A 22,930-nucleotide genomic window follows, 5' to 3' on the forward strand; every position below is an offset into this window, starting at 1 on the left:
AGAATGACTGGCCCCAGAGACACCATGCTGTAACAGCATCCAGATGGTCATTAAGGGCTGTAGAGTAAGCCTGCTCGTGTGGATGGGGTTTGCAGAGAAGTCGTCCCCACATAAATCCATAGCGGTTCTTTTCTGTTGCAGAGCAGCTGCGCTAAAGCAGGGTTAATGTGAGACCCTCCAATATAGCCCATTCAGATCAGAGCTAGGAGTTTCCAAGGTAACAAATTCAGGGGCCCAGATCAGAAAAAGGAAAAGCGGGCTTGTCTGGACTACAGTTTTAGAAATATGTGTTTTTACTCTAGTCTAGACACCCCCGTGGGCTGAAGCAGTCAGTGACCAAGAGATCTAGGCCCTTATCCCTGTTGAAGTCGGTGGGAGTCTTTAAATTGGGCACAGGATCAAGCCTTTAGAGAGCAACTTTTTAAATAGCTGGCTCTTGCTGATTAAAACTAGGGGGATGGCATGTTGAAACCCTACAGGAATTTGTGCGATCCTGTACTTGCAGATTTAGTACAGACACTGCAACTTCCTCCAAGTGTGAGGCCTTGGGGGAGCTAACCAACAGCACAGGAAGTGTCATTTCTTGAGCAAACAGCAGTCAGTGTCTTTCAACAACAATGGAGCAAGAGCTGCAGATTGGGTGAGCTTAAGAAATAATGTATTTTTGTGAAGGAGAGGTACAAACATTCTGCTATGTTGGAAAAATCATGGAATCGTACAGTTGCTGCATGCAATTTTAATACAGTAATGCAGAGAGAGGGAGGTTGCTGATTAAGTGAGCTATGAAACTTTTGTTTTTCTAATCCAAATAAAAGTAAAAATTTGGGGAGAATTTGTAGAAATGTCTCAGTTGGTTTTTAAATGTTAAGAGTAATGTTTTTAAAACGAAACAGTTTTCTATCAGTTTATGCTGTTGCTAAGTCAGAGGGAGTTTTTCATCCAACTCTGGAAAGTTCTAGTGAATGCCAGTTAGTATTCTCAGCATTGCCTTTTTTATGTTGTATAACGATGTCTTCATCCCATGATATGTATATGAGTCAGTTACAGTTTCCATCAAAAACTCCTGGTTTTTGCTGTTCAGGATAAATAAAATCTTTCCTGAGTGAGGCATGATGGACGCTTTCCCAAGACTAGGGGCAAAACCATATAGTCTATGAAGGTGAATGGCCATATTCTCAGATGTGGTTGCAGTGGATAGACCTTTAAAATCCCACATTTTATCACTGTAGCAATATGCCCTGGTTTGAAAATGTAGTCCTATATGAAACTCATCAAAAACAATGAAATTCACAGTTGAGGATTGCAGTACAGTTACATACCTAAAAACTGCATGTAACAATGCTATTACTGTGTTTAGAGTATTAATTATAGAACAACACAGTAGTTTTCCTTCAAAAGGATGCTTAAGAATCACGTGAAGACTCACAATTATTTTTGCAAAATGCAGCTTGGAACTGGACATTGTGGTACATTTTAACCCTTCTTAAAGTAGGGCTATCCTTGTTCCCCTTCCATCTGTTGAACAGTGCTGTGCTTGGGATGTTAACTTAAATGTGCAACTTCCATTACTAATAATAACAGGAGGCATACATTTATCCTTTGAAGCACAATGGGCCAGATCCTCACTTGGTACAAATAAGTATCTCCATTGAAGCCTATGCTATTTTACACCAGTTGATAATCTGGGCTAACATTGCAAGTGTTTCCCTTGACAATGATGTATGCTGTCGGGGAGTCTGTTTTCAGAACAGGTTAAATTGTCTCTCTTAGCTCTCTGCCAGCTAACTAGAATAAGGTTTCAGTTAACTTCTTTTCCCCCTTATTTTAAGCTCTGCACCCCTCTGTATTACATGCTTCTCCCTGGGATGTGATGAGAGGCTATTTTTGCAATGTTTCTAGTCCAGCTGGGAGCAGGAAGTACCAGAAATGCTAGGAAAATTCCTGCACAGCCTTTTCAGAGATTCAGATAAACATTCTAAGATTCACACATCATTCATTTATAACAACACACGGTTATCTCTAACTCCGTTGACTTCTGGGCAGTGACTCAGAGATCACACGGGTGTAAAGGAGATAAAAATTTGGCCTGCCAGGACTGTTAGTCATAGCAATGGTATTACCTTTACAGTCCATTTTGGAATCTTCCTCCTTTTATTTTTAACCTTATTTGGATTTCCTTTTTAGAATCAGACATCTGGAATGATTCTAAGCAGGTACCAAGAGCAAATTATCCAATGCCTATAAAAAACCTCAGACATGTTCTCTTTTTTAAATCAGCAAATTATCCAATGTCTATAAAAAACCTCAGACATGTTTGCTGGTTTGACCTTTTTCAAATCAGTAGTTTTTTATGCTATTTTTTATGGTATGTTATGTCTTTGGGTCTTCTTGTTGAGGTTTTTATGGAGATTGTTAGAGAAATGCTTAAGAAATAAAGAATTATTATCAAGGGTAAGGTACTTATGACAACATTATAGACTTTGGTTTACAAAGTGTCTGTAAGCTCTGCTTCAAGCATCTAGCAAAGTTACTTTAAAATTTACAACACAGATTCGGCTATGTGTTTAATACATCGTATTATACCTACATTGTTAAATACAAACAATAAAGGGAAAGTCTTAGGTTTCCACACCCTTGGAATCAAGATTAAAAAATATCCACCCATCAGTGGTGGAGTGATCTACAAAAGGAAGAAAGGGGCACTATGCATTAAAACAAGACGTCTGAACAGCTTAGTGCAGGGGTCGCAACCTTTCAGAAGTGCTGTGCCGCGTCTTCATTCATTCACTCCAATTTATGGGTTTGCGTGCAAGTAACACATTTGAATGTTTTTAGAAGGTCTCTTTCTATAAGTCTATAACATTTAACTAAACTATTATTGTATGTCAAGTAAATAAGGCTTTTAAAATGTTTAAGATGCTTCATTTAAAATTGAATTAAAATGCAGAGCTCCCCGGACTGATGACCAGGACCCAGGCAGCATGAGTGCCACTGAAAAATCAGCTTGCGTGCCGCCTTCGGCACCCGTGCCATAGGTTGCCTACCCCTGGCTTAGTGTATGGTACAGGTTGCTTTAGTGTACCCTGCCCTTCTCTATATATTGTGCCTTTTGAACTGTAGCTCAGTACAGTTTGAAGGCTGAAGTAGAGCCAAACCAAAACTTTGGATATGAAACACTTAAACACTGGGAAATTCATGATCCACCTCTGGACATTATGCCTCTGCCACATTTGTAGTTCTTTCAAAAAGTTCCAGTCTGATAACACTGAAGTCATTTATTTATCTTTTGCCCAGTTACAGTTTGATCCCTGGCACTGCAAACATCCACACTGTGCCCCTGAGGCCCGGCCTGGAGAGACCACCTCTAGATGTATGAGAGTTGTTCATTCTTCATTGCCACTCAGTCCTTGCCTTCTCTGCTAGGCACATTGATTGTGATGATTCTTTAATATGATGTGGACACCTGACCTCTTGGAACTGAACCGAGATACCAAAAATCATCTTTACCAACTATGGTTCATCAACAGTCAATTGATGTCTGTCACTTGTGGCCCAGATTGCATATGAATTACTAGTGAAAGGCCCCATATATCATTCAAAACCACCTTTGCTCTTCAGGTCCCCATTGCTCATTTTTCATCCATCAAATGCTATGAGTTTGTTCTGATGTGACCTTCACATACAACACTCCTATCCCTCAGTCTCTGTTTTAGAAACTTCCCCAGTAAAGTCGTGCAAAGGAGAGACTTAAAATAGTTGCTCACAGCTGCTATAAAATGATTCAGCCCAGGTGAGAACCAAGACACCAACCAAAATATCAGAGGGAAGCAGTTTAATTTAGAAAGCATATTCTCAGCTCACATAGACCTGCACAACTTCCAGCAAAGCATACAGGAGTGCTGGGGTTTAAGACCCACAAATAGGCTGGAAATCTCTCTCTTTGTATCTGGACAAAGCAGAACAATTATACAGGGGATAAAAAGCAGGTTAAAGACTTGCACGGGTGACTACCTGATTGACTATTGGGTTTTTAATTCAGACTAGGCTAGACCTTTGGCCACAATACAGTCTCTGTACCACTTTGCTAAGGCAAGGAGACCATACAACTGCTTTATCAGGCAACTGGTGATTACCCTGGAATGGGAGAATCTTTGGCTTGCGCAGTCGGTGGATAGCCAGTTCTGTGCCATTCTACCCCATTGCCCCACAGCTTTGGGGGCATGCCAGGAATAGGAGAGGCCTCAGCAGGAGAGTGCTGTTCCATCCATCCACTCATTGTACAGGATATTGTGCAACCAGTTAAGTTAGTACGGAAAATCCAGTGATTAAGGGCTTGAAAACAGAACTGGCTTCCAATGAATGATTAATGACAGTTTTGTAGTGAGATTGCTAGCAGGAGAAAAAAAAATCAATATTATGCAAGCACTTGCTATGGTAATCACAGTTAAGAAACATTTTAAGGAGGTGAAGCTGGCTTCTGTTTACTTTTATGTAAAGTAAAAACCCAACTCGGTTTCCACGAGCATTCCAGCCAACCACTAATCTAATTCCCGGAGGATTTGCAAAAGGGGTGCGAACACATTCATATTGGTTTAAAAATGCAATAGACGATTCACAGGGCTTTTTTTTTTTTTGCCACATTCTCACAACTCAGAGTAACACACCCAACAAGCAGAGCACAGCACAGGCAATAGCAGGATGAGTTTCTCCTAAATTGCGCTGCCATGTGTCTCAACCTTCATCCTGTTGGGGCCGCCTCCAGGGGCAAGCGGGTAATAAATACCATTAATCCTACATCATAATGAATCATGACCTTGCTGTGCATCCCCTTCTCCTAGCAGAGGGCTTGTTTCATTATATTCTTTGTTTGCATTCTTCCAAACAGAAATGAAAACCATCTGAATTTGGGAAGTGAATGTCTCCTTTCTCCCTCTGTTGCACAAGGTATGGACAATGGTATTTGTAAATTAGCAGCTGTTTACCTGAGATTAGATCTAAACTACTGAGCAGGCTGTTTTCAAGCAAGATTTGCGAGGAGCTAAACAACCCACAATCCTTAGCTTTGTTTGCTGTCCTGTCTAAAAAATGAGGAAAACAAAAGAAAAGACCATTGTCCCACCTTGTTGACTTCAATAAGAACAACATTGAGCTTCAAAAATCGTATGCAATAACGGTAACAATTAAAATAGACCAGGTTTTGATTTTGTGTGTGTTTTTGGAAGCATTCTTAATGACATCGTGCTGGTATGTCAGACAAGAATAACCCAAGCACATAACAGTTCATAGTACATGAAAATACTAATATGTTGCAAATTCTTAGGGTCTGCCCTGAATGATAAATGCTGTGTACCTGAAGGAAGGTTTGAGGCTTTCTTCTGAGAGACACATAAAGCACATGACGGTCAGTGCTTTTCCTTTTGCAGTCAGGCATGCTGATCGTCATGATTGCAGCTCACATTGTGAAACTCCACATGGTTATGCTTGTTCCCCTCTAAAAAGTCCCCTGTCCTTTACCATGCCTGAGCTGCACTTTCAAAGAAGGTGGAGTCATATTCAAATATTTACCCATTCTTTGACATTGTGAAAATACGTTTTACAACAGCAACAACAGATCCAGTTATATTAACAACAGACCTAGGTATATTATCTAGCACGGTCGACTTGACTCATTTGGAGTCACAGTAGGTTAGGAGTCTTCCCCGTACAGCAGAGGATGCAAGATAGAGACCACTGTCACATCTGCAGCACACCAGGTAAGTGAGACAAGCAAAAATTCATGCATTCCAGTCTCTTATTTTAGTTATTCTGGGCCAAGAATTACACACTGCACAACTCCAGTGACGTCAGGACATTTTCATGGGGCCGTAACCAGTGCAAACAGGGCCCTTAGTTAACTTAAAGTTTGTGAGTAAATTTAATGCTTCTGAAAGTGAGTGACTAATAGTGCCAGATGGAGCCAGGCATGTTACAAGGCAGATGCTGTGGAACTTTCTCTCACTCAGCTCTGCCAGTGCACCTATGTCTGTAACTTGCAGCATTCCTACTAGTCCAGTCCTGAAGCTATCTTGAGCAGAGGCTGTTAAACTGTGCTAAATGGTGTGCTGATTTTGCGATGATCTTACACTAATGTGGATGTGGGCACGTAAATAGAATTCTGTCCATTTTACAGATGAGGAGACTGAGGCATGGAGGAGTTAAGGGGTTTTTCCCAAGGGCACATGGAAAACAAACCTGTTGCAAAGAATAAAATCTAGATGTTCACAATCATGTTCCTTAAAGACAAAATGGCCTTTCCTTCCTCAGCATTGTGGCTAACCATGTAGCATAAAGCTGACCAATAGTAAAGGGTAACAAAACCAAGAATATGCCAGGCATGTGCTGCAGATACTGTACAAACTGTATAAGTATACAGCACACTGCCTGCATATTTATGAGAACAATATTGCCACGTTTCTGACCTGCAGTAACCCAAAAGTTCCCGTTAAAGGAGGAAGAGTCCTGTGGCATTCTGTGTTGCTCATTGCCACACCTTCCTGAGCTTAAAGAACAAACTTGACATCTGCTTCCTGTACTCAGAAACATGGCAGAGATGTTTCTGAGACAAATTAACAGTGATTGTTTTTTATTCTCTTTGGACTTTGCTCTCTCAGTCAATTTACTCTGAATACAGTGAGGAGGTTTGTTTGCTACTGAAATAAGTTAGTTTAGCAATTGACTTTGTAAACTCTCTGGGTTGTTAAGTACTTTTGGCTGGGCAGATCTGCTAGAGTGGATTCCTATGAAAGATTTTTGCCTTCCTCCCTTGACTACTAGAGAGCTAGATTAGATAGATAGACAGCTCCAGTGCTGCCTTTTGCCTCATTTTGCTTGATCCCATTCACTGCTTTGAGATTCCCACCCGCACAGTCTTACCTGTGGCCACCATCTAACACTTCATAGACTGACTAGAAGGGAATGATTGAATAATATGTTTTTATATAGTCCAGAAAGGGGCCATCTTGTAATTCAAAGATCAATCCTGTTATTTTTGCAATGTGGCTGATCTCTATTAACCTAAAAGTCAGAAATTTTGAGACTGCCCCTTAACCCACATCTTCTGCATCATCACAATACCATGGCCCTCTACTTCTGTGGCATTTCTTAGGCAGTTCACATGGGTATCCCAGTCCATGGGATCTATGGTTAATACACCCTAGAAGGACTAGTCAAGCCAAACATTCAGTTCTGGAATGGTAACTAATTCAGATATGGACTAATCATTTTGCAGAAACACATGGTTCTTGGTGACCCACAAGTACCATAGAGATAGGACAAACTGATTGGGAACTTGCAGTATACTGGTCTGCAAACTACACCATTGTTGTGAAGACATCACTTCCAATCCAGATCTAATCAATACAGCACATTTCCTGGAACCTTCTGCTGAAGGTTTCCCATCATTACTTCAAACTGGTATTAATGACTTCATATGTTCTCTCCTCTTGATGTTTTTATTGTATTGTTAATGGCTGTTTCCTTGCAAAGCACTGTCAGTCTACTGTATGTACTTTTAGATCCCTACCAGAATTCACTTCTCTTTAACTCATGTGTTGCAGATGCCCCTGCTCCTTATTCTTCACCCCATGAACAACCCAGTGCGCCCCCCTTGGAGCTGATGGATGGGGCCACTGAAGATGAAGGGGAAGATTCAGGAGACTACGGTTGGTACAATCTCCCACAGTACATGAGGGTTGTTTGTCCAGGGCAATGTCTGTCACTTTTAAATAACCGCCTATTGCAGACAGTGTTAAAGTAATCAAGGAACAGATCTTTATTGTGCTAGCCTTGAAGAGATACACAATAAAAAGACAGTCAAAGATCTAGGTTATGATACAATACTACAGGTAAATGAGACTAATAAAAGACACAGGAGGATGAGGTATCAGTAAAGCCAGCAAGTTATATTATAAGAAGCAGAGTTCTGAACTCATCATCTGCATCTTCCCAAACTAGCAGAAAATTGAACTATGCCAATGCAAGTTATTAAATTCAACTTTTCTTGCTGTTATTTCACTGTAGGAAACAAAGGTTTACCTCCCCCAACTGATCAGCTGCCTGAAGGAGAGCACAGTGATGCCATTCCACCTCAGATAGAGTGGAGGTAAGATGCCTTTTAGGTGCTGTTTCCAGTGTGGGAGCGCAAACTCTTTTTGAACTCACATTTACATTATTGTCTGTGGAAGATGGTGGAATCATAGTGTAAAATTCATAGCCTGAATTTCCACGTTTTATTGATGTATTTACCTAGATAGGTTAATGCTGGATACTATCTATCATATTGCTTGGATGCTGATTGCTGTTATCTGAGTTTGGACCCGATTCTAATCCCACTGAAGTCAATGGGAGCTTAGCCCATTAAGTATCTTTGACTAGCAGCTTATAGAATTGTCCTTTGCCTGTCTTTCTACAGCCTTGTGCACATTGCTTTAAAACAGCAGCATTATGAAGAGAAACATCTTCTAAAACAGAACAACGCATTTTCACCTTACCCTGGAAAAGAAAACAGAACATAAGAACGGCCATACTGGGTCAGACCAAAAGTCCATCTAGCCCAGAGAAAGAGCATAGAGAAAAGAGGTGACACTGAACCAGAATCCTGAGTCCAAACCTTGCATTAGAGTAACAGCTCGAACTGATCTCTATGCTCTGTTGAATTCAAACACTGATTCTGAACATCTGGGAATTTGGCTCTGAGTCTGATCAGATCTGAATTTTTTTATGGCCCCAATGTTCAGGAGTTTTTGGATTCAGGGATTTGATCTGGACCTTTCCTGACCTTTATTTGCCATCAGAAACATCAGTGTACCGTCAAATTAGTCCAGACTTTACAAACAACTGTAATCTAGGGTGAGGGCCATGATTTTCATAAGTAACTTGTGAGTTAGAGCACCTCAAATTTTAGGGGCTCAACAAGATATTTTAAAGCAACTTGATTTTTCAGAGGGGCTCAGCAGCCTCAGAAATCAGACCCTTTTCAAATGTGTCTTTAGCAAGGCACCTAAAGATGAAGCATGCCATATTGCTAGCCACTTAAGAAAATGGTAGCCAATGGTTTTACATTTTTTCCCCTCTTCCTCAATCTCAGGGAGTGAAGTGAATTGTCCAGTTTTTACCAAAACATTTTTTCTTTCCTTTTCCAGCATTCTAGCTATTTCTGATCATGTAGCCAGAGAAGCCTTAGTACAGTACATAGCCAATAAGTGCTGCTATCTGATTGCCCCTGCAAAACATATGGTGGTCCAGAACCTGACTCCGCTCAACACATTAAGAGTAAGTACAAATAGTATTGAAAACAGCTGACCAGATTTAGCATTGCATGGCAGGCTTAGTTGATAGGCTTATTCCTATACCAACTGCAACGATCTACGGTTTCAGGGTATGTCTATGCTACCTGCTGGATTGATGGGCAGTGATTGATCCAATGGGGATCAATTTATCATGTCTAGTCTAGATGCGATAAATTGATCCCCAAGCACTCTCCTGTCGACTCCTGTACTCCAGCCTCAAGAGGTGCAGGCGGAGTCGATGGTGGAGCGGCAGCAGTGGACTCACCGCGGTGAAGACACCACGGTAAATCGATCTAAGTATGTCGACTTCAGCTATATTATTCATGTAGCTGAAGTTGTGTAACTTAGATCGATTTCTCCACCCCCCCATTGTAGACAAGGGCTCGTACAGACACTCATCACGGGAAGGTAGGCAAGATATTTGCAACGAAATGTAAAACCTCAAAAAATCAGCATTTGTCATGTTACCAATTTGAAAGTGGTCCCATTTCATAACTCACCCCCTCCAGACACATGCACACTAAAATTGGCCATTTACAGCTAAGATAGGCCCGTTAGATTTTCCTTTGCTCCAAAATATGGTGCTTCCTCTCGTTATACTAAGGAGACTCTGTGTGTGTGTGTGTGTGTGTGTGTGTGTGTGTGTGTCTAAAGTACATCCCAGAGAAGAGAATGAATTTTTCCCTAAATGTAAAATTGGTCTGAAAAGTTCTTGATCTCATAGATTCTTCATGGTGGACTGGAAGACATGACTGGACTGGAAGATATCAGTATTGTGGTTAGGCAGCAGCAAAGAAAACAAATACTGAAGTGACTTATGCTAGTGCAGTGAGCCCCTCAATGTGCATCTTCACCAAGTTTCACCTATGACTTTTAGCACAGGTCACTCCCACCCAGCCTCATGCTAGCATGTCTCTGTGATATCAAGACTGCTTATGCCTCAGATGAACACAGCATTCTCCATGCTATTACTCCACAGTGCAATCATTTATTAATTTAACTATTTTATTGCTCTGTCTAGCTCTTGCTTTTGAAATCAGAACAGCTCTGATTACCCAAACGCAGGAACCAATTCTACTCTCCTTGAAGTCAATATAGGTTGTACCATTGTTTTTAAAGGGAGCAGGATTAAGCCCAGAATTGCTTCACCTCCTAGCAGAGAATAAGAAGCAGCTTTACATTGAAGTTGACTTTTGTTTGGTCTTATCAGTATCGTCTGCAAACCTTCACTGAAACCAGAGAAACATTCCCGATCAGCGAGCCTTATAATGGTAAGCATATTAGCGCTCTTACTTAGCGGAGTGAACACTGTAGAATGTACTATGGCAGGGAATGACTATCTTAGTAGATTTATGGATTTAACGAGTGACCACATGCTCCTTAACTGCACACAGACTAGCAGAATCATAAGGGGCAATATTTTCAAAAATGGCTACTGATTCTGATTGCCTCAGTTTTGGAATCCAACTTGAGGTCTCCTAGGGCCTGATTTCAGAGGCATGGAGAACCGGATTTATAACTAAGCCTTTCACCTGTTTAGGTGGCGAGTTTAAATCCAGCCCAAATTGGTGGAGATCAAAAGATTTAAAAATTATAATTTATTTTTCTTTGCCTGTCAACTTTTGTGACATTTATTTTCTCTTTGGCTTTTGGATAGTGAAACAAGGTGAGTCTGCTTAAGCTAGTGCTCCTGTAGTAACTCAGTGATGATATGTTTGGCATCCCATTCCGGCATTTTAGTCCAATCCCCACCTCCCTAAATGAAAAACCATTGGAAAATATTTCTGTGTATGTATTATTTTGGGGAGAGAGAAGCAAAGAGGTAGATGATGGGGAGGGAAGATCAGATAAAAGTGCCAGTTGAAGGGTGGGAAGAGAGGAAAGGAAAAGAAAGAGAGAGAGGAAGTCGGGGAGAAACAGAGGTAGGAGAAGACAAGAGTGGAAGAAGAGAGATGGAGGAGAATGGAAGGTGAAGGGAGAGGAAAAAGTGAGGAAAATTGGAAGTGGAAGGTGAATGTTATCATGGGGGCCAGCTAAGTGAAAGCTAACTTCCTGCCAGTCCATTGTATGTGCCCACTAATATTTTTGATTCTTCTAAGCTGGTTTGCTCTGGGCCTGATGCAAAGCCCAGTAAATGAATGGGAGTATTTACATGGACTTCAGTGGGCTGTGGATCAGGTCCCAGAGTTATTCACACAAGCTAAATATAAGCTGGGGCAATAGATTCATTTAGAACCTTTCCCACCATTTATTGTAATTGTCTTTTATAATTAAAAAAAAAAAGTCCAGTTCAGGAAACAGCATGTTCCTTTGCTTCAATTTCCACTGACAGATGCAGGTTTGTTAACATATCAGAAGTTGCTCACTGGAGTCATAGTTCCTGATATACAATTAACTTCCATACTAGCTCAAGCACAGTGAGGCCAGTTTACTTTGACCTCAGAGTAAAATGGATTGTAACATCTTCCTGCCTTCAGAGAGAAAAGGAGAAGGGGAGAGGGGGGAAGATTGTCTAGAGACCGGGATATGGGTGTACAAAGGGAAAGAGAAGAGAATTGAATACACTGAGGTTATACAACCTCATATGGTTGCAAATATAAGCTTTAAATTGGGGACATTTTCTCATCTAATTAAAACAGATTGGCCTCTGTAAAGGGTTGGCTTGGGGGTGGTAAGTTCAAGGAGCTTTCCTCCATCCACCCTGTGAAAGGGCAAGCGACAATTGTAGGAAAATGATTCCAAATGGGATGAAGCCAGGCATTGATCTCCAGCATTAGAGAACATGCTACTAGAGGAGAAGGGAAGAGGTGGCAACATGTTTAAAGACGGCACAGCTTCCATGTTCCTTCTGAGCACTGGAGATCTGACAGAGGGTTTATGCCTCCTAAGGTGCAACTCCTCCTGTGGTGCAATGACTCTGATGTGTTTTGGACTTGAATGTAGCACAGATTAGCAGAGACCTAAAGTCCTTCCCAGCTGACGGATTCAGTAGTCTTTCTTGAATGAGTAGGTGGGTCTCCGCCCAGTAAACAGAGGCTGGCATCAGAGGAACCATGACACCAGTCAGTACTAATTGGCACCTCTCACCCCTGGGAAGGTGGGCTATAATGGATAAGATCTGAACTGCCACTGTCTAAATTGTATTTGTTTTGTGAATAAGCGGCTTCCCTCAGTTTCCTTCACTACCATCAACCTGGCACCTTCCACTAGCACTGAAACGCACGTGTGAAAGGGGGTGCCTGGTGATGTTTTTGTCCATTCCATGCTAACCTCCCATCCTCCCTAATGCACCACTGTCTTTTCTGACTGATCTTTAGTCCTTTGCTCTAGGTGGATTTGTGGACTCTTCTGATGTCGCACCAGCACCTGCCCCATGGGCAATAGTAGTGGATGCACCTCCTCTGTTTACAGATTGTAAAATGCACATTCCAGTGCCGCACACATATTCAGTACAGGTAAACCCCCCACAAACATTCCGACTTCTAAAGGATCATTCATTGGGTGACAGGAGTGTCCCATTTGAAATCAGGTCCCTATTGTGCTAAGCAACTGTCCTATCCCCAAAGAGCTGACAATCTAACTAGACAAGATGGACAAAAGGTGGGAGAAGAAAAATATTATTATCTCATTGTATAGAGGGGCAACCAAGGCACAAAAAGTGGTCAAGCAATTTGCCTAAGATCCCACAGGAAGTCTGTGTCAGAGCCAGGACTGAGCCCAGGTTTTTAAAGTCCCATTTCAGTGCTTTACTACCTACACTAATAGAAAATATTTCTAATCCTAAATCCGGCAGCATGTAACTCAAAGTCTGATCTTTAAGAGTTTGATCCTACTCTCATTGAAATCAATGGCAAAACTCCCATTGGCTTCAGTGGAGCAGGATCCTGGTCCCAAGGCATCACGTTATCCTAAATGCAGAAGGCTTGATTACATATTGATTTTAAAATCACTGTGCTATCGTATTTCAGTTCTATATTTGTGGTTAAATATCTAGCACATATACCTGTTTTTACTAATTGTAATGGCTCTTCTGGGGTATAACTGTATTTATTGCTTCTTCTTCTTCTGATTTAGGTTAAGAAAAGATAACTCAGGTTTCTGGCAGGTAGCATTGTTTTTGTTGCTTTAAATAATGAGATAAAGGATTAGCCCTTGTTTTTGGCAAGGAGTTGATTTTAGTGCTCCAGATAGTCTGAAGTGTGCATTTCAAGTGGGCAGGCTGCCATGAAAAAGGATTTGTATCCGCCCAACAAAACAAAGCAAGACTATTTTTGGAGTAAAACAAACAAAACTAGACAGAAAAGCCAACCCAACTGGTTTTGTGTAAGAACCCGGTAACCTAGGTAAGAAAATATATATCCTGCTTCCTGATGTTTCCACTTGGAAGAGGACAGAAGATCTTTGAGCGTGTATTTCAATGTAGGGTTGACAGTCTTTTTTATACTTTCTGCTCCCTGTGATACGATCATTTCATTTCACAGTGGAAACCCTGTCTCCACTAGTCATTTTAGGTTTCTTTGCCAATGGGTTTCAAGCAAGGCTCCCCTTACCTACAGGTGTAATAGAGAGAGAGGATGAGGTTTAGGTGAGAATGGTGACTCCTTGAGATTAAAAGTAATTGCCCATGGGCTCTAATGCCAGCAGCCCCAAGCTGCTGTATTTCTCTTTCAACCCACTGCTCTGTTACTTATACCTTTTTTGCTTTGCTTTCAGGATTGTCCTAATTGCCAAGGACATGGTAAGAATCAGTGCCACTTGTGTAGTGGATCTGGACAGGTATGTTATAATGCAACTATGGCAAGTTCTCTTTCAAGTGCCACCATTTCCTGGCAGTACAATTTTACAGGGAAGGAAGAAAACTCTTAAATTTCCCTTCAAAAATACTTGGAAGAATATATAAAAACCACTTGGCCCAAATTTTTCTCTTTCTGAGCTCTTGACAAGCAAATTATATCAAGTCATCTGAGAATAATAGTCACTAGTAGGAACTGGTCCCACCTATGTGTCTGTTGGACATTCAATTCACATTCTTTCTTCCAAATAGATGGAACAGATAAAGTTAGGTCTTTAATAAATACTGAGGGAACATATGTCTTCAGCTTTCAAAAACGGGGCAGCTGTTCCCAGTCTTTGACAAATCTTTCAAAGAGAAATGACAAAGTCAGGAAGGAGATGTAAATGGTTGTGTGACAGCTAAAGAATGGAGGGTTATGGGCCTGATCCAAAGATCATTGAAGTCACTGGGAATCTTTCTATCAGTGGGAGTTGACCGTGACCTTTTGTTATTTGAGAAAAATTTGATCCCAATTTATATTGACAAATGAGTCTGACCTTTCTTTGAATCTAGGGCTTTCCCTTAATAAAGGAGTGATTTAATCTAACCTGTTTTAAGTGAACAGTGAAGGGAATGACAGAAATTGGGAGGCTGAACAGAAATGACATCCTAATCAAGTTGGAATAGATTTGTACCCAGAATATTTGGGAAGGTTTCAGGACAGAAGATTAACTGCTAAGAGTGGTTTCTTGTGCTAGTTTCACTGTGTTTTGTCTGCCCAGATATAATGAAAGGCGGAAAGAGAAATGCAGATATCAGAGTTGGTGAATGAGTAGAGTAGAGAATAAGATGATATTAGAAGGCACCCTTCTGTCTGTACACTACTGTGATAGAATCGTAGAATCACAGAAGATTAGGGTTGGAAGAGACCTCAGGAGGTCATCTAGTCCAACCCCCTGCTCAGAACAGGACCAACCCCAACTAAATCATCCCAGCCAGGGCTTTGTCAAGCCAGGCCTTGAAAACCTCTAAGGAAGCAGATTCTACCACCTCCCTAGGCAACCCATTCTACTACTTCACCACCCTCTTGGTGAAATAGATTTTCCTAATATCCAGCCTAGATCTCCCCCAGTGCAACTTGAGACCATTGCTCCTTGTCTGTCATCTGCCACCACTGAGCACAGCCTAGCTCCATTCTCTTTGGAATCCCCCTTCAGGTAGTTGAAGGCTGCAATCAAATCCCTCCTCACTCTTCAGCCGAACCTGCGAATGTGGCAGGTAAACAAACTGGCCCGGCCTGCCAGGGGCTTTCCCTAAACAAGCGTCATCCCAGGTTTGGGAAATACTGGTCTAGATCACTCTGGACTCTATCTCTACTCTCCAACATATCTACCTCTCTCTGCAGCTTAGTATCATCTGTGAACTTGCTGAGGATGCAATCTATCCCATCATCCAGATCACTAATGATGCCGAGATATTGGTAACAGTTAAAGAGATCCTCAACTGAGGTGCTTCCTTTGTAAATATCATCTCAGTATTCAACCAACCACAAAAAGAAGGGCTGCCCATCTGTAGCCACTATAGATGTCAATATTAATTGTTTAGCACAAGTCCCCTCAAAAGTTTTCCCAGGCTCTCCTATACAAATTTAGGATGAGAAATTGGTAAAAAAAATGAATAGAAATTCTGTTCTGTGGTATATAGCTGTCACAGCAGTTGTTGGCAGGGAAGTTCCCTTTTCCAATAGCTAAACCATTGTCACTGTCAGAGACATATGGGGTTTTTATCGGAGGAGCTAGTTGGATGACTCAAAGAACAGGTAATAGGATGCTGAGCTTTTCATCAGTTTGTTCTGGCTCAGTTCATTAGTAATGAGAATTCATTGTGATACAATGGCTGTTCACATCTGATCTAGCACCAACTCTCATCCTGCTTGGCAGTTTCATCAAAGAGGCTAAAGGACTGCTTAAGAATGGTGACTCCATAACTGCTCACTCTCATAGGTCAGTCAATGTGAGTAATATGGCAGTGCTTCTACGCATGCAGTATCTGTAGACAAAGGACTTGAATCTCCAGAGGATGCAAATTATAGGAGAAAAACAGGTCCTGCAGGTGGCAAGGGCTACTTTTATGAGTATCAGCAAGACTAGATAACTGCAAGAGTACTAAAAAATCCCCAAAATGAGGAGTCCTTGTGGCACCTTAGAGACTAACAAACCTTTATGGTTAACAAGGATGGAAGAACAGGTCTTGCTGGAATCTCTTTAATTTGTAGTCCTAATTCTGGAATCTGCAGGTGCTACTCAATCATGTTCAGGTAAGCATTGCAAAATTTGAAACTGAACAGACTCTACTGCCGTCTTCAGACACAGAAAACGTGTTATGAAAAGTTTCTTGCTAATATATTAGCTTGTACAGACTATAAAATGGATCCAAGGATGTGCCTACCTCATTTTAACAGTGATATTAATGAAGTGATGTCACTTACATAAGCAGCAGCATTAAGTTGTCTGCAATTAAATACTCTGCTGGATATGGAATCCTTACTGGAATATTCTGCATTAGGGGATAAATTCATCCCTGTATAGAAATCCAGCATGAGGCCTATGCATTACTTTCATTCCATTTAAACCTTCAAAGCTAGGATTTGAGTGGGACTAGCATGGTGCACGGATCTTGTGTGGGTTCTTTGCACAGGGATGAATTTCATCGTAGGTGCCCTTGCTGCATGGTGCATGGGATGAAATATTTCCACTTAGGTTACCCCGTTCTGAGCTCTAGGTACTTCTTTGTACTTTTGTTGTTGAGAATGTGGACCTGACAAAATGAAAAGTGAGAAGATCAAATTCTTGTCAGAGAAAAACATCTTTTTCTTTTCTTTTCACCTTTTTAAATGTAGAGAATATGTACAGCTTGTAATGGGACTGGCTGGCAAGACTTATCCAATCAGAGTTGTTTATTTTGCTCAGGTTCAGGAAAGATACGGTAAGAAAATACCAGATGCAATTTGTATTTCTTTCACAGCTTTTGTTGACCAGATAGCTCTTTATTAGGATATCATTTCCTTCGTGCTCTTTGAAAATGGGGATGAGTGAAATGGAGCCAGCTGAATAAGAACTTAACCAAACTACAGATCCAATTCAATGCTCATTAAAGTCAATGGGAATCTTTCCATTTATAATAACAAACATTTGCACCTTACATTCAAAGCTTGCAAAGCAATTTGCAAACATTCACTAAGACTCCTGTACAGTGCGGTAGGTGTTATTAATCCCATTTTATGCTGGAGAGACTAAGACACAGAGAGGCAGTGGGCCTTGTCCTTCACTACCTTGCACCATTTAAACTAGTGGAAATGAATACAAAATGGGTGTAAAATGGTATTCTGTACCCACTTTCTGCAAGTTGTTATTCATTTATGATATCATTTTAGCACATAAGGGGATGCAACCGAGATCTGGAGACCCATTGTGCCTCACTCACACTGTAGTAACACATAGTAGGAGACGATCCCTGGGCTGAAAACCTTACAATTTAAAAAGTCAAGTCAGATGACTGTTTTTCCCACTCCTTAGTGTCACATTAGAACACACACATGCAAATGGGTGATGTCCAATTAATGAACCCATTGAAATCAGACAGCCCATTGAACCGATCCACTTTTCTGGATGAAAATGAGGGTAGGTCTACACGGGGGGGCGGGGAAGGGTGTCGACCTAAGATACACAACTTCAGAGCTGAAGTTGGCATATCTTCTGCCGATTTACCTGGCCATGAGGACAGTGACGAGTCAACTGCTGCCGCTCCCCCGTCAACTCTGCTTCTGCCTCTTACCACGATGGAGTGCCGGAGTCGACGGTAGAGCGATCGGGGATCGATTTTATTGCGTCTACATTAGACGTGATTAAATCAATCCCCGACAGATCGATCATTACCCGCCAATCTAGCGGGTAGTGTAGACGTACCCTGAGAGTGCTATAAAGAGGCTTGTATGTGTAAAGCGAGTGCATAAATGTTGTATTTCTTCCATAGTTGCTTAGACTGTCATGGTGGCGGTTGGCAGAATTGCATCCATTGCTCTGGAAAAGGCCTCTTGCTATATCATTCTGAACTTACAATCACTTGGTAAGTTGAAATCAAATGAACACAGGGGTTTGTTAGACAGGAGGGTATACAGTTGTTGGCCATTCTCAAGCATGCTGATGTTACAGAGACAGATCCTCAACTGGTGTAAATGAGGGTAGATCCACTGAGGTCATTCCTGTGAAATGCTGGGCCATGGTTAGGAGTACTGACTTCATTGGAACCAGTCTGATTTACACCTGCCAGTTATATGGCCCAACCATGAGATCAGGGCTCCTGGTGATAGTCACCTCATTTAACAGAAGTGTTAACACAATCCTTAGAAATTGATATTTTACCTGTGGATTTGAAAGAAGGAGTGGGATTGAAATCCAGCTTTCACCTCTAGGAAGTATTATTTTGTAAGTTTCAAAAGTCACTTGATTATCTACTTTTAGTTAGCAGTATAAGAAATGACATAATCACAGTCCATGCTGAATGCATCTGGCACACAAATATTCAGAGACCTGGAGTGTTCAACTAGATTACTAGAACTTTTGGATCAAATAGAAAACTAAGGTCCCGAGCATTAGTGCCTATTAAAACTCTTTCGGTATGGTTAGCCGGAGCACCTTAGCTCAATGCCCAGATAGAATTCTGAGTAAACTACATTTCACCTCACTAACATTTTCTTGTAGTGGACCTGATTCTTGTTTACGCTATGATCCCTTTACCTTGCTCTAGCAAGATGAAGGGGCCTTAAAGTGAGTGTACATGTAATGTACACACACTTGACAGTGCCCCTAAGGTGTAAAGGAACTTTAGTGTAAATGAGAGTCAGACCCATCATCTTCCCTTTAAATTCTGATCTGTTTAATGTTGCTGTGCCTTGCTTGAAGGGTGCCTCTCATACCCCACCAGTAGTTGAATTCCAGTCATGGAAGAAACCATCTCTATATATCTTAGGCCAAATGGAAGCCCTCATTGTTTGGAGTTTGCACAGTGGTACACATTAATCAATGCAAAGGCAGAATTAAGGTAGACCTGGGACTGGCTGTGGCCCTGGAAATCTCTTCTCAGACAGTTTATTCAGGCCAAGGAAAGTAGTAACCTGAAGGGGGTGGTAGGATCTGAGACGTGAGCTAAAACATGTGAGGCACATAACCAAAGCCCAGCCCAGAATGTCCTCTAGCTACAAAGGCTTGAACTTGACAGATTTTGTGGGAGATAAGAGCAGGTCACAAAAGTTACCCCGATGGTTCCCCTCTCAGCTGTGGCTTTTCCGCCATAATCCTGTGTGCTTCCCAAGGCATGATTTTGTCCCAGGGCTTGTAAAACATGTTGAACACTATGGAGTTTGGTTGTATACAGCTAATCATAGCAATCGTAACTTTTAAGGAAGAGAAATAGAAACCAACATGCTCCCCCCATTTTCCCAACAGGAAGAACAACGTGGCTGAATATGTTGTTGACAAGAATTTTGGGTTTCCTATTTATCACCTGCAGGAAGTCACCGGGAAGGAAATATTTAGCGATGAAAATCAAGTGGTAAATAATGACACTATTGTGTTAAAATTCTTGTATCTCGAATCCACTGAAACTGCAGAGCACACTGCCATGTTTATGAACTAGCTCTCTAAGTACCAAGTAATTTTAAAGGAACAAAGAAGTAAAATTAATAGCCATACATTTTATGATAAATGTATAATTTCTGTAGGAGGATTTCACTGCATGTTAGTAAAAAAATGTGACGGCAATTTTCCAATGACAGAACAACACAGTAGCAGCCATTGCTATAGCATCATGTTACAACATTGGCAACATGCTACAGTCCAGTTAAACACTGGTGATAGCTATCAATACTTGTGGATGAGCAATAAGAGAGACAGGCCTGAACCAGAACCCTGGATCTGAACTACTAGGAATTTGGGGAAAGTTTGCATCCATAGAGGGATTTTACATCTCTGGCCCATTTTTTGTCACAGCACAAGACAGGGAAAGGAGTTCTCCAGAGTGGTTATTGTGCCATCTGAGAATCTCACTATCCTGTGCTGATTTAGCCAGCTGTAGGCCTGCTTTTTGCCAGGGATGTGAGGTGCTGCAGGACAGTCCAGGATCTGTATTTAAAATTAGATTAAAACTGATTTATCCCTTGAAGCACTGACATTTTGCCAGCTGCCAGACAAATTGATGCTTAGGAGGGCGTCGGCATTGTGCATGCAGTCTGTACAATGGGATAAAATTAAAACATACCCAAGGGACTACAGTTCTTTACTAATGATCTTTAACTGCATTTTGAAGGGTGTATAAATATGTCCTTCGTAACTGTCTTTATTTTCACAGGTGTATCCTATAGTGAATTTCCCTGAGCCAACCATTGATAGGGATTCAGAATCATGCATTGCACAACACCAAATGCAGTTTTCCTCCAACAGTCGTATATTGAGACAGGTAAGTAAGATGCACCAAACAGATGTGAGCTCATTGCCCCAATAAATGGGAGGCAACTGGGGGAGAATATTGTCTTTCTACTGCTAAACTCCAGAATATGTAATTTACACTTGTAAACTGGTGAAACAACACAGCAAAATCACACAAGGTCAGCCAGTCAGTTCCCTTTACTCAAGGAGAACTGTGCACCGTAATCTCAGAAAACAAAAAACACTCCAAAAACATCAACATGCAAAATGTTCTCCCAGTTCGAGGACTCTTAACTTAAATCTACAGCCCCACATTCAGAGACCAACCTTCAGCCAACCAGGCTTTCTGTTCCTGTTCTGGAGCTGTTTTACTGCACCTCCCTGCAACACCTATGCGAATGCAAGTTGCTACTAATTTACCATCTGCCTGGGAGGTTGCATCTTGTCACGTGTTTACCAGATCTCTGTTGCACGATTCTGATCTGACTTTCACTGGGAGTAAATCTATCAAAATCAAATGACGATCCATCATGTAAAATCAATGTAAATGATGCAGTCAGTTCCCAAGATTTTTTTTTTTTTTTTAATAAAAGGAGAGTCAGATGGGAGAAGTAAGTTCAAAGAAGTTTGTTTTACAGCAACTTGGGGATGGAATAATTTAAGTGGTATAAACCTGTACAATGAAATCCACTACTTCTAAATATCCCGGTGTGAAAGAAAGGTGTAAATATTTTGCAATCAAAGGATACTTGGGAAAGGAACTGAAATCATTCCAAGAATTCACTTTCACCATATGAATTCTGAGATGAGTGAAACACTAGGCACAGATAGACTACACCAGTGTTTCTCAACCACTGATCCTTGGTCCAGTGCCAGTTCCTGAGATCTTCTGTGGGCTTTGGATCAGGCTCCTTAAACCAAATAAGAGCCCGGTTGTGATCCACTTGCTCATGCTGAGTAGCATTTTACCTGGGAAGTGAAAGGGGCTATTTGTGAATAAGGTGCACCTCAACGTAAGCCAGGGCAGCAGGATCTGACTCCTAAACTCTGCCCTTAGGATTATTATCAGATATAATCATATATTTCCTTTGTCTATTCCAGAAACAAACCATTGAGCTGATTCCACTCACCAAGGTGGAATATGAATGGAAAGGAAAAGTTTATTCTTTCTATGTCTTTGGAAATGAGAATAAAGTGTATACAGAGGACTACCCAGCAAAGTGCTGCTGTTCAGTCATGTGATTCACGGATAGGTCAGAAGTTCTGCTAAGAAACACACCATCGGGCAGCGCAGCACAGCGCAGCTAGAATTATTTATTCTCTTTAATAAACTGAGCACTCCTTCCTTTCCAACTTTCACTGGACAGCAGATCTAAAGATCTTCACTCCCAGCATTATCACAGAGGGTGATGGGTGTCTCTTTATCGGTGCAGTAATGATTTATGCGGGTCATACAGTGCTTAAATTAACCACCAGAACACCTCTCTCATGCACCCCTCACCATTCGCTCTATGTTTATGGAGACAAATAAATTGTGATAATGAAAATTGAACACTGCGAGCATATTATATGACAGATTTGAATTCCAAGCTTTTGGTTTTGTTCTCCGTAGCTTTGCATTGAGATATTTAGCTTGATAAATGTATCCTTTAAATTCCTATTTGTGATTTGCATATTCTAAATGATGGAAATATAAGCAGCTTCAGGTAGCTTTCTTACAGAGTTTGAAATGAAGGATTGTGATCTGTCATTTTGCAACTACACCAGTACTCTGCAATAGCTCTCAGGGTCAGGAGCAACAGGTGTGTGTGTTCCTTATCCATTGATAAGGACCTTCACAAGAAAGTGGGGGAAGAGATTGGTTCAGAGAGGGATAGGTAGTGATGTTAGCACACGTCCACTTGTAACATACACAAGGGCAATGCGGGGCTTTGTCTCCCTCATCGTGACTGAGCCACACAACAGCCATGAGTCTGCTTTGAACTGCTGGAGTTATTCCTCTAGCTCAACTGATAACATCTCATGCTTTCAGCTCCATAGGACTTGGGCTCAAACCACACTGTCAGCACAAGCAGGGTCAATTACAGAAGGATGTCAGGAGGCTCCTCACTAGGGTGGTCTGTTTAAAAAATTAGAATTTAGGACAGACCCTTACACTGGGGGACCCAGAAGGTTTCTGTTAGCCATCTATTTAAAGTGGGAGCTCCTCGCAGCAGGGAACATGAACTCCTCTGGGCCTGGGACAGCATCAGGCACATGACAGACACTGAATAAAATAAACACTGGAGCTGAGCTTTCTTGCTTGAGGATGATGAACCTCCCCCCACCCTGCCTGGGCTGTTCTGAAT

At 41.4% G+C, this 22,930-nt stretch overlaps 1 protein-coding gene across 2 annotated transcripts; it reads left to right on the top strand.

Moving 5' to 3' along the window:
- The first annotated feature begins 574 nt into the window (after positions 1 to 574).
- Positions 575 to 22,239, top strand: LOC116827052 (protein SSUH2 homolog). Of its 2 annotated transcripts, XM_032784205.2 has the most exons (13): positions 575 to 640; positions 4,886 to 4,944; positions 7,596 to 7,700; positions 8,059 to 8,140; positions 9,180 to 9,309; positions 10,537 to 10,597; positions 12,657 to 12,781; positions 14,040 to 14,102; positions 17,000 to 17,085; positions 18,133 to 18,225; positions 19,605 to 19,710; positions 20,506 to 20,613; positions 21,684 to 22,239. In XM_032784205.2, exons 1-13 carry the CDS (start codon positions 618 to 620, stop codon positions 21,822 to 21,824), a joined length of 1,182 nt encoding a protein of 393 aa, XP_032640096.1. In that variant the 5' UTR covers positions 575 to 617; the 3' UTR covers positions 21,825 to 22,239. The 2 variants fall into 2 exon arrangements, with proteins under 2 accessions (XP_032640096.1, XP_032640097.2); XM_032784206.2 differs by lacking the exons at positions 575 to 640; positions 4,886 to 4,944 and having other exon boundaries at positions 7,368 to 7,700.
- The last annotated feature ends 691 nt before the right edge of the window (positions 22,240 to 22,930 follow it).

This window comes from Chelonoidis abingdonii, chromosome 17 (genome assembly GCF_003597395.2).
Source record: "Chelonoidis abingdonii isolate Lonesome George chromosome 17, CheloAbing_2.0, whole genome shotgun sequence".
Lineage (NCBI taxonomy): Eukaryota > Metazoa > Chordata > Testudines > Testudinidae > Chelonoidis > Chelonoidis abingdonii.